The 12531-nt window shown below is 36.1% G+C and overlaps 1 protein-coding gene across 1 annotated transcript in view; it reads left to right on the top strand.

The window, feature by feature from the left end:
- The window catches only part of NFXL1 (nuclear transcription factor, X-box binding like 1), a 48690-nt gene extending 37192 nt beyond the window's left edge, over positions 1 to 11498 (top strand). The window contains exons 21-22 of the mRNA XM_027899839.1: positions 3265 to 3318; positions 8241 to 11498. Of these exons, the coding sequence (XP_027755640.1) occupies positions 3265 to 3318; positions 8241 to 8414 (228 nt within the window). The 3' untranslated portion in view covers positions 8415 to 11498. The remainder of the gene's footprint in view (positions 1 to 3264; positions 3319 to 8240) is intronic.
- The last annotated feature ends 1033 nt before the right edge of the window (positions 11499 to 12531 follow it).

Raw genomic sequence — 12531 nt, 5'->3', positions numbered from 1 at the left:
ATATTCTGCTTTTTGGGTTTTTTTCTTTTAGTTTGTTGGAACTGATTCTTTCCTCTTTCACTGAAAACAAGTGATGTTTAGTGGTAGTAAAAGAGTCTTTAGTGATGATTAGTGTTGTAAGATTAGGGTCAGGCTGCTTCAGAGGACATTGTTAGATCTCTAGTGAAAGTTTTGCAGCCACTGAACACTCAGCTTGTCTAGCATAGAGTGTAATCCTGCCACACTGTATTAGGTACCCTGTACCAGAAGAATGGAGAGTTTTCAGCAGTTGCAGAATACTTTTTAGTCTGCTGTAAATGTGACTTCTCCCTGTTCTGCTGTTTTATGACATAAAGAAATTGCTGCATGCTGTCACACAGAGGAACAAAATATCAACCTTGTTCTTGTAATAAGCCTTTATAAAAATGTGAACAAAAAGAATTGGTGCATGACTTGCTTGGTTTTTATCAGGTAAGTATTAGATTTGGTAAATGTACAACCCAAAAACTCAGTGGGTAAAGCTGAATTTTGTCTGCTTTTGCTCAGATTTTCAGGGTTGACTGACAAGTTCTAACAGGTACCACATAGACTAAATCCTGCAACTTTGCAAGCTGGTCAAATGCTAAAACTCTTGGGAGATGCCCTTAGAAAATTATGATCATAACAAATAGTTCCAGTAAGAGTGTGAAGATAAGTTCACAGGATACAGAGTCATTCATTAAAGCAAGGTGAACTCACAACTGACTGCAAGAGCTGGAACACAGCAGCATGTCTCTGTGTGGTGCAGCGTCAGCTGCAGTTTTACCTCAGCCGATGCTACTGCCAGTTTCTCACCCTGAGGTTACAATCCACAGGGAGGAATGGTCTAATGCAATGAGCGAATGGCTACAAGTTTCTACTATAAGCGATACTGTATGGCATAACCTATCCATGTGTACCTTGCTTACAGAAGAATGTAGTTTTACTTTTTGGGGAGTGGTTTATGCGAAGTAATAAAGCTCTATTTACGTTCTTACTAGGCACCTTTTTGTAACCTGTGTTGACTTACCATGCAAATGACTTACTAGAATGGTCTCCTACTATATGCACTTGTCAAAAGTAGTTTATTGTGTCTTACTTTTTAACATGTCCAGACTGGAAAAAAATCTTATAAAAACTGCAGACATTTAGAGAGATAAAAGTGCACAATTGCAAAGCAAACATGAATTTCTGAAAACAAAGTACATTAATTCTTAATAAGAATTTTCATGTCTGGGACTTAGTGAGTATGCACTTCAGAGTAATTGTGTCTTTTTCTGTACATTTTACTAAAGAAGTAGTTCTAGAAATGTTTTTCAATACGGTGATTATAATGGTTAAGGTTCTCTCTACCTATGTATGTTATTCCTACATATCTTTTGCAAATATGACCACAGCAGTGTAAAAAGAAGCATTTCTGTTGGGTTTTTTCCTACATTTGTGGGTCGCTTTTTCTTTTGTAGCTGAAGCTTTGCCATTAGATGGCAGTGAAATACCAGGAGGCTAGTTGTGTAGTTTTTTTGCACACCAGACTTGAACATTTCAGATGTGCATGGCTGAAAAGGTCTTCTACAAACTTTTCTAAAGAGACTCTGCCATTGTGCCTAGATTAATGAAATTCTCAATAATGCTTTTATTTAATACAAGGTTCAGTAATTTAAAAATTTGTCTGAAAACCTGCAAATAGGACTATTCTATTGACCCTGCCCTCAGTGCACACTGAGCTGCAGTGCGTTAAAGCATGGACTAGTGTGCTTTCTCCTGAGTCATCAAAAGTTCTTGAATTGCAAATTATTTGTAACAAATTCCACCTATGCAAACTATATTTAGTAAATTATTGTCATTGTTAGTATGCAGATCATCCAGTTATTATGATCAAGACTGTTTCTCATTTCAAGCTATGAATGGATTTTTACATCTGACTTTTCTGAGACAGTGATTCAGTAGTCAAAAAAAGGCCCAAAAATGTATACAAGAAGGCAGGCACATAAACTTCCCCCTTACACTCTTTCTGTTACTACTATTACTTAGTGATCTCTGACTATGGGAACTTAGGAGAGTGAGATGCTGTCCTTTTGTCTCTTGGTCTTTGTTGGATTTATCTCCTATTAGCATGCCTGGTTGTTTTTTTGTTTTTTTTTTTTTTTTTTTTTTTTTTTTTTTTTTTTTTTTTTTTTTTTTTTTTTTTTTTTTTTTTTTTTTTTTTTTTTTTTTTTTTTTTTTTTTTTGAGTTGACATAAACTTTTGGCATTTGTAAACGTCCTGTACACTGAAATTCTAGATTTAGCCAAATACTCTGTGGGAGTAGAATACTTCCCTCTGTTGTGAGCCAACCTCTTGGTAATTTCATTTTATGCCTTTGCTTTATGAAAAATAATTACTGACATTTTATCCCTATTTGGCATCTTTACACTTTTCAGGATTTGGTGCCCTGTTAGTCACCTGATGAATCCTAGTTATGCATCTCTTTATGTGGAAGTCACTCCACCCTGTTATCTTTTGTATATGTTCAAGCTTCACATTCTTTTGTTATTGCTGGACCAAAACTGAATGCAGGAGCTAAGACTCAAGAGCATGGCGTGTTTAGATACTGATGTTTTTCCTGCACCATTTTTCTTAATACTTTCTAACCTTTAATTTGCTTTCTTGAACATGCAAAATATTTCAATGGAATTATCAATTCTAACTCGCATGACTTCTTTTCATATGACTTTCTGATGGTGGAATGTTTTTAATTACATTTGGCTTGTATTACACTAAGGGCTTTAAAGTAGTTTTGTTGTGCATTATCCAGTACTTTTTGTACTATTTACAAATATAGAGGTTTCATTTTGCTCTAGTAGTCAGGGACTATTTAGAGTACTTGGAATGAAATATGTGTGTATTAATTATTAATTAATTAATCTGTATTTGTGAGGTGTACTGAATTGTGGATAAAGTTGCTTAAAACTTAGAATTACTGTCTTTAGGAATTCTCCCAGTTGATAGTAAACAAACTCTTATTTAAAGGTTTTATACTTGTTGGTTCAACTTGCCAAGTCAGAAGTTCAGTTTACAACCTTTTGCACCCATTATATGTTCTGTGTTTTCCAAATGTACAGCTTTTTCCAAGAATATTTTGTCATCTCAGTAAGGTAAGAGCTCACATGATGGAGGTCTTGCATCCTTTTGCTGAGAACCATTCTATAGGAGTTATTATGACTCTATAAGAAAATAGATTTAGTTGCTGTTTACAACAGTTGCTTATCACTTTGTATGTCTGGACAGATAAAAGAAGCAGAAGCCAAAGCTGCTATTGAAGAAGAGAAGCGAAGACAACAGGTATCAACCTTTTTTTCTTCCTTACCCATATCCTCCTCACCTTGTTCTTGTTAGTAAAAAATTTAATTTATATGCAACTAAAGATGTATAGTTTGTAATGTCATATGCACAGTCATTCCTGTCAGCTGTTACTGTACTCTGTATGCTGTAAATTACTTACAAAGATTAAAAGGCCTGGTTTTCCCAAACAATTATCATAATTTTATGCAAAATGTTTATTTTTAAAATACTTAGTATCCTTTATTTTAATCAAACATTTTGTACTTCATAAACACCCACAGAATGCTGAATAGCCTCTGCAGAGATTTAAGTATTGGGTGAAGCTCCCCTTCTCCCTCCCATCATGAAAGAGCCGGGACTGCTAAATGAGTCTTTGACTTTCAAGGTCTCTGAGGGGGAGGAAATGGGTATTTATTGTAATTGCTCTTGGTAGTGAGGGTATGTGGTCGGCATTGTAATCCACAAAGCTTCTGTGCCGGCTTCCAGGAAATGCTGATACTAATCCTATTTCAGGCAAACACCATAAGCTTGGTTGGTGCTGATGGCTAGGTCAGGTTTGTCATTTGGAGTCTGCAACTGGCCTTCCAGCCAGTTCAGGCATGTGCGCCTGTGCCTGAGTGAGCATTTGACACCAAATCTTATTCCAAGTTCAGTGTGTGCTTTCTGACTCCTTTTACTCAACTGTCAGAACATTTATGTATTTAGGTTATACCTTGTGTTTTCACCTGCATGTCACTCTGTTTTTATCACAAAGCACTGGCTTGCTCCCTGCTTGAAAAGGGGCAAGGGAGGCTTACTCACAGATCTGATCTTTTCATGCCATTTCCCCAATCTCATTAGGATAGACAGTTTCTCTCTGGACCACAGCTTCTGTTATGCATACTTTGATAATTCTCTAGGCAATTAATGAAAGCATTATGTCTACCAAGCAATGCTCTAGCAAGGCCTACTTTTGCTTTTCAAAGGGGAGTGTGCCTATTCATGGAGTTATGGAGTAATTGTCCAGGGGACCGGGCACTGTTTTGTGATCATCATGCAATGTTTATTGCAGCATTCATACCTCAGCTGTCTACAGTGTTGATCACATGTTCCCTCATATAACTCATAGACGGTTCATCTAATTCTTCTTCTCCAAGCTGACCCTGGAAATGTTAGTTCTGGCACATAGGTCAGGAAGCATGGCTTGCACATAGACGTCTGAGACTTGTTATTAGGTAGAGGAGATCTGTAACTGATGGTTCTGCAAGCTAAGTACTGAGGTGTGCTAATGGACATTTTCACATGTAAAAAGTATGCATACAGTTCTAGAGCTAGAAATTCAAAGTTGCTGGTGTTTATCTTGCACCAAGCATGTTTTTCATGCATTCCAGAAGGCATCCCACCCATTTACTAATGATTTCTTCTGCAAAATCACTTACTATAGTCTCTCTAGTAAAGTCTCAGTAATGGGGCTCCACTGAAACTGTAGCAGATTCACTCCAGCAGCATGTTGTGCAACATCATTTTGGCTGGATTCTGCAGCAGGGATTGTTTCTCTCTGCAGTCACACCACCATTGCATTCTACTTGTACATTCACAGGAGTCTCACAGTGCCAGCCCAACAGTACCCTTGTGCAATATATGGCAACTGCTCCTGTGTATGTGTTTTGTGATGGATGCAGCATACAAAACTTCAACTATACATAATCAAGCCTATTGAAAGGTTAGTTAAGAGTGACTAGTTACTACAGCACATTAGGAAACGTTAGGACAACAACAGTAAAAGAAAAAAGGGACAAAACCAATTTAAAAAAAAAAAGGACAACAGTAACTACTAAATGGGCTCTAGAACTGCACACAAGTACTAACCTCAACTGCTGGAACCTTTTTATCTAACACTGATTCCTTTCCAATTCGATCTCATAATCTGCTGTCTTGTGATGCAAATTGGAAGATGTTACTATTGTATGGTGTTGGGTCATATTAAAAGCGAATTTTTGAGTATATTCCCTTCTAACAAAAGTTTGCACCTTGTACCAGCTTCCTGATCCCATTAGCACATTTTTATAGAGACTGTTCATCTGTTACTCACAGTTTCTTAAAACCTATTTTGACTAATACTTTATTAAATCTTTTATATACAAGCTAGTTAGTGCTCTGGTAAGTGCACATTTATATTTTGGAATTTGCTATATTTGGTAGCAACTTTTGCTAATACCATTTACAGATGGAATCATTTGTCTCTTAGTGGAAGAGAGATGGCTTGGTTAGGGTTCTCGTCATGTCCCTAGCAGCCAAACTTTCCCTCTGCTTCTAATTCAGAGGCACCCTGTGAGGCCAGGATTTTTGCAGTTGATAGAGGTGGAAAAAAGATCAGTGCTTTGAGTATTCAGCAGTTCAGACCAAGCTCTCTCTATGTCCCTCTCTAGTGTAAAAGATTTGGTTTCCAGCTTACTGTTTCAATATTGAAGGTCAGAGTCTCAAACCTGAAGTCTAGGTTATGAAAGATTTTGTTTCCTTTTGTTTTGTAGAAAGAAAATTTTTTAACAGGTCCTTAGAAGGTACAAAAGTCACTCATACCTGTCTCCATAAATAAAAATATATCCTTGCTTTCAGAATATACACTTTATGGCTGCATAGTCATTGTTATTTGTATTCAGGTAGCTGCATTGTCCCATGGGAATGCTACTCCTTTCAAAGCAGGAGGAATGTGGAGAATAACACACGAAAGAGCAAAATCCAGTGCCTGAGCAACACTAAAGTAGACATTATTTGGCATCATATTGGTTTGGGTATACAGTTTAAATAAATGCATTTCATTTGACTTTTAATATGTCTGTATACAAAGAAGTTAGGTCTTTACTCCAAATAAAAATCCTAAGCTTGTTTAGCTTGAAAAGTTAAGGTAGTTTGAAGACTGGGCACAACTGTTACTTTATTTTTCAGAGATCATTGAGGTGACACTTTGGGAATGAAGACAGTTACATAAAATCTGTAGGTAGCTTTTCAAGGATAGTGATGGCTTCTCTCTTGTATTCTGTGCCTAGGAATCCTTTTTCATTCCGTATTTTGGTTTTTATGATGTATTTATTTTTAGCCAGGTTTTTATAAAGTTCACTCAGAAAGCAATGCAGTGCCTGTTATATAATTGTTCAAGCCCTGTATTTTAATTCAGATTGCTGCAGTTCACAAAGCTCTCTGCTTTTAAAACTTACAGATCACAAGTATATAATAACTATAGAAGCCCCAAATTTTATTTAGTGTCTGTGTAACGTGAAATACTGTCATGTTATCTATAAAACTTTGAGAACTCTGCCCTTGCCTCCCGATTTTGGATTTCGAAAAACTGTTTCATTAAAATACTTCACTTTTCTAAAGGAGGATTAGCTAGCTGAAAGTAATCTTGTTTCAAAAAGGCTATGTGACTTTGTCTGAACTTTTCTGCCATATCGTCAGAGAAGAGCCAACAATTTCTGCCTTTATTAGGTACAAAGGAATAGACATCAAAATGGGTCTCCTCCTGCTAACAGTGGTATCTGGCACAGGAAGGGAAGTAAGAGCTGCTTTGTGAAACTGACAAATATTTGCTGTCAGTGAGGGAAGACCAGATATCAGGCAATCATCTTGAGTTCCAAGGGAAGATTTTATTTACTGGACTACTACTCTGCCCATTTCCCAAAACAGTCTTGTTCTTGTTGCTTTAATGCACCTACCGTACTGTCTTAGTCCCTCTTCCTGGCAGCACTGCAGTAGTAGTCTTGTAGATTTATTTCCTCTCATGGCCAAGCTTTGTGTCTGTTCACTGTCCATGTTCCCTCTGCTTCAGCCAGTCCCAGCTTGCTGCGCTCTGGTGCTCCCACGGCTTATCCCTTTTACTTCATCTAGCCTCTCTGCTCCCTAGGACCTTGTCCCATGCTTTCTCTGGTAGCTGACAATTTGACTCAAAAATCCGGGTAATTGTTGGACTTTTTCTTTTTTAATTTGTCTGTCTCAGATCTCCTTTAGAGCATCTTTTCTGATTTTCCTAGCAATTAGATGGATTCTCATTGGAGTCTCATGCCAGCCCTCACTCTTTATTCTAGGCTGCCTACTTTCAGTTTTACTGCAGCTTTGTACCCTAAAATCAGTTTTGTCTGTATTCTCTTGGTGCTCTTTTAAAAGAATGTGGAGGGCAATGAGGAACAGGGATCAGAGGATCCTAGTGTTTATTCCAGACAAGACCCTGAAACTACCATTCTGGGTTGGAAGCCTAGCATTCTTCTTATTTTTGCAATTGCTTTGCTTCATTTTTGAGCCTAAGGGCGTGTGCTTCCTATTGAAGGGCACTGTATACCACCTACAGTCATATGAGTGACTAAATGTTAAGTTTTAACACTTAAAAAATTGAGTATTTTGGAGCATGTCTAAGATTATAGCTATTATCTAAAATTTAGCTAAGCATGCAAGTATAAAGAATTTAGGGAAATATGGTAGATTTTTAGTTTTTTATGTTTTTATTTATCTCTTATCAGAGAATGCATCCTTATTACAGGAGGACCTCTTTGAAGATTTCAGCCTGTGCTCTTATATATGTTATTGTAATAGCTTAAATACAAGTGTGTTTTTTAATAGGAAAAAATAATGTATTTTTAGCATATTTCATGGAAATAACAAGCTCATTTTAGCCTAATATATTCAGCCTGAGTTGAAAATGGAGTAAAAACTTCATTTGACTGAATTTTGGCAATGTGTTTTATAGGAAACTAAACAATGGTTTAATGCTTGAAAGGGAAGTGCTTTGTAACTGGGATGTAGTCCTACTGTCTCATCTGTAAGAGATATGTAACTTTCATTGGCTGACAGTTACTTTTATTTATTTTTTTGGAATGTTATTTAAAATCTGCACATTTCCTTGTTTTTAATTCTGACACAAATGTCAACTACTTGTGGTTCTCTTCATTTAGGCTGAACTGGAAGCTTTTGAAAACAGATTAAAAGGACGAAGAAAGAATAAGAGAAGAAAAGACGAAGTAGAAGTTGAACAATCATTGTGGCAAAAATACAAGAACCTCATTATGTTGCCAGTGTTTGGAGTTGCTGTTGTGATGGTTGCATGGCTCATGGTCTACAATGACTGAAAACAACTCAATATTTAATATACCTCAGTTGGACTTTAGGTAGCTATTATTCCTAGAAAGTTAGACTGTCCATAACAGAACTTAATATACATAGATTATATGTGTATACTATTTGCCAAGAAAAGTGCAGAGGAGGGAAGAAATGTCACCTTTTGTGTTACTACATACACAGCACAAAACTGAACTCAGACACTGAAAGTAATAGTAGATTTTAGTCTACGCTTAAGTGCTGATAGTTTGTCTGACTGAGATCTGTTAACATCTCTTCTATTAGTAGTGTTACTTTTCCTTGTCTCCATTTCATAATATTAAGAATAGTTCAGTATAAAATGTTTTATTGAATATATGTCTCCTGTAAAATCAGTTTAGTGGTTTCTTGAAGATTAGTGTTCTTATGCTAGTCTTTATGTTGTATCACAAAATAATTTCTGTGCTTCGTGTCAGATTTAATTATGACAACTAACAGGGAACTTTGGATCACTTAGTCTTGAATATTCTAGGGCCTTGTTCAGAGAAAGGAAATGTGAACTGTCTTTCAATTCAGCTATATTGCAAACAATACAGTGGCCCCCTTACAAACTACAGACTGTTACGTTTGCTTTTTCATTGTTTCCCAACCCCCACTTTTCTTCCCTCAAGATCAAACTAATTGAAAAGTTCATTTAGTGGACAGATACATGGCTGAACATGAATGTAAAGTAGTTTCAGGGTACAGGGGTGCCTTCTTATCACTACCCCCAAATGCCAGCAGCAGAAAAACCTTTAAAAACTGAACTTAAGAGTATCACTTGACTGTTTGTACAGATAAATGTCACAGATGGCAATTTGCACAGGTGTGCAAAAATGTAATTCAGTAGTATCATAATGCAATTAGATGTCATTCTGAAACTATCTGGATGGCACTTGCTGGTTACATATAAACTATCTAACTAAACTTTTAAATGTTTAAATATTTTCTTACTGACAGTTTGGAATACCTTGCTTAAGATTAGAAGTGTTGGTTGGTAGAACTGAAAGGTTTTTATGTGGCTTCAGGATTATCAGAGAAGCTACGTGGTCTCAGCTGAGGGACTGCAAGTTGAATTCAGGAGCAGGGAGAAATCAGAAAACTGAATTTTTAAACCTCTGCTGGAAATTTTATGCTGATATTTGAGTGTTACAGGTAGCTACAAAGTGATTAGAAGCTCCTGAAAAACAATGAGGTACAAAGCCAAAAGGCATTAGTTGCCTTGTAATTCAGGCATATAATTTCATCACAAATCCTGCAAAAGCAGTGGGACCATTTGTGTGAATTACTAGAGAAGATTGCAGTTTGCTTGAAAGCTCTTTTGGTTGATTTTGACCCACTTGTAAATGGACCCAGTATTAATTTGAGCAGATACCCAATTGTAATTCTGATTCAGCAGCAGGAAAATAAAATAGAGAAGCTGCAAAAAGTCAGTAGCTTTTGATTGCATAGATCAACAAAACAGGGAGAAAATCAGTTTCTTCTCGATTTTTCACAGAAGTTCGGGGAATGAGGAGAGAGGTGAGGAAAACTTGACAATATTTCGCATGCATCGATGCTAATTTATAGTGCTTTATGGGGCTTTTTAATTGACTTTTTAGAGATGTATATTAGTTATGTGTCAGACTTAGTATTTAAAGTTGTAGAATTAGTTGACATTACGCCAGGCAAAGTTACATCTCCATTGAATTTTCTTATTTTCTAGTATAAGAAATAAACCATTTTTCATATTATTACTTTAATATTTTTCTACAATATTAATGCCTGGAAAATAATTCCAGATATAAGTGTGTTTTCTTTAAATGCTATTGTGTGACTGCTTATGCCAGTAACTCTTTTCTCACTGAGAGGGAAAGAAGAGAGATTTTTGTTCAGCTGAAGTAAAATGTGATGGGTTGTCCAAAAGTACAGAAAGATACCTTTCTGGCTGAAATATGCAGATCATTGTGAATGAGACCATTGTGGAAATAGGTTTTTATCTTACTATAGTTATGACTATAACTAATTTTTTTTATTTACTGCTACCTTTTGCTTTAAAATGAGTACAATGGAAAGTTTATCCTTGCCTCTACAACAAAGAGAAGACATCTCTGTCTAGAGAGATGTAAAAATGAACTATACTTGTTTTATGTTTGAAATAGTTCTTAGTATTCTTTTCTGCATATTTTGTAGTATTTGTGTGAAATGCTGAAGAGGAAAAGGCTTCTCATTGATCATTTTTATTTTAATAAGAAAGGAGAGCAATCTTTAAAAATTCATTCTGTTCATACAGATGTGTGAGTGGGCATATTCCCTTAAAAGGATTAGTAACTCTCCTGAACCTTGCGTATGCCTATTTTTTAAATTTTATTCAAAATAATTCTGTATATCTTGTCCAACAATCTTGAGTCATTTGCATTCTGTTAGTCTGCCTGCTGAACCAGATATTTATTTCTTGGCATAAAAAATGTGTGGGGGTTCAAGCAATCTGCAGTTTAATAAATCACTAGGTTTCTAATTGGTTCTTGAAATTATTTTTACAGTTAATTTTTTGCCTTTCTTTGGTTGGAGGTGCATGTTGTCAACAAGCTTTGAAGTAAAAGGTACAGATAAAATCACCTCTTATTCAGTATTAATGAAAGATAGTAATTCTAGAAAAGAACTGAGGTTAGATAGGGGTTTTTAAAGCAATTTATGTGAAGTGTACTGTTACATAATGTAATGAGGAAATATTTTGGATGTTAACAGTTTACCAAAAAAAACGCCACCGCTATTGATAAGTATACTTTAAACAAATTATATAATCTGACCTGCTGTTGAAGGGAAATTATAGTAATGGAAGCCTGATGGTGATTATTTAACATGGAGAATATTTAGCCATGTGTAAAATGAAAAGACCTGGGGCTTTTCCTGATTCCAGATGCATTCTGGTGAACATTTATCCTGCTGAACCAAGGTGCTTACAATTTGTCGGTATATATGGGATTGGAAACTCCTTGGGCAAGTTTGTTCCCTGTAATAATATCAAATCCATTGTGTGTGTTAATTTAATGTAAAAACCAAGTCAGACAATAAACTTATCAAGAACAACTTGAAAAATTGTTTGTTCTCAAGGACTGATGTGGTGAAGCAGCAAACCTCCAGGGTAATGATGACTGACACACTGCAGTGGAAGTTTTAGACATGCTTTTTGTTCCCTCCTCTGTCTGGGATAGTTCTTACTGCTTGAATTAATGCTGGAATTATGTAATCATGTTCCTTCATGTTACTGGTCTGACAAAATGGGTTGGGGAAGTTGATTAGGATGAAACAAATGGGAATAGACTGAGGTTTTTTGTGATGAGCTGACTTTTTTTGCCTCATATGGAGAAATATAGCTGATTATTAGGCCCTTGTGCTGATCATCATTACTAGAGAAGGAAATATTACTATGCAGATAGCCATAAAATTTGTTCATAAAAGCGTCTGTGCTTGGTTGTGGCTTTAAAACACTGAACTCTGAGTTTATCATCTCAGTAGTTCAGGTTCCAAAACATATCTGCTGTGTCAGCTTTTCTGAGTGATGAGCATGTGTGTTGTGGGGTTAGAGCACAGAGATGCTGGGTCTGAAAGATGTTCCTGTGCCAGGCAGTGAAAACTTGATGTCTGTGGCAGTTGCCCACTGGTGTATGCTTTAGGGTGGCGCATTCTTGTGTGGACAGTTCATGTGTGACCCTGTCCTTGGCGTCATTTATTTGGATATCCCTCTTTTGCTAGAGGGATATCCCTCTTCATGAATGTAAATTTGTATTCATGTCTGCCCTTATTTAAGTAAATCAATCAGTTGCTCTAAAGAATTGGGAAATTAAGAAGAACCTGTAGTGGTTTGTATTTACTAGGAAAGGAAGGTAAAAATCAGAGAAAATCAAATGAAGTCAAATTAATAATAATATAATGAGATATGCTTCTTTCCACTAATGATTAGATGTTAATGAACTGCTTGAACACTTCATGAAAATGTTTATATGCCATGGCACTGGAAAACAAGTTTCTGGTATTGATAGTGTATGAATATGAGCTCTGTGATGCATCAGACTCAGTCATAAGGTAGATGAAATGACAATTGTAAGTTTGTAGCAGTAAGTCATACTC

Source organism: Empidonax traillii, unplaced genomic scaffold, assembly GCF_003031625.1.
Source record: "Empidonax traillii isolate 1590-97213 ecotype Southwest subspecies unplaced genomic scaffold, ASM303162v1 scaffold690:size337178, whole genome shotgun sequence".
Taxonomy (NCBI): domain Eukaryota; kingdom Metazoa; phylum Chordata; class Aves; order Passeriformes; family Tyrannidae; genus Empidonax; species Empidonax traillii.
The sequence above is the reverse complement of the archived record's forward strand: the minus strand, read 5'-3'. Positions and strand labels throughout refer to the sequence as shown.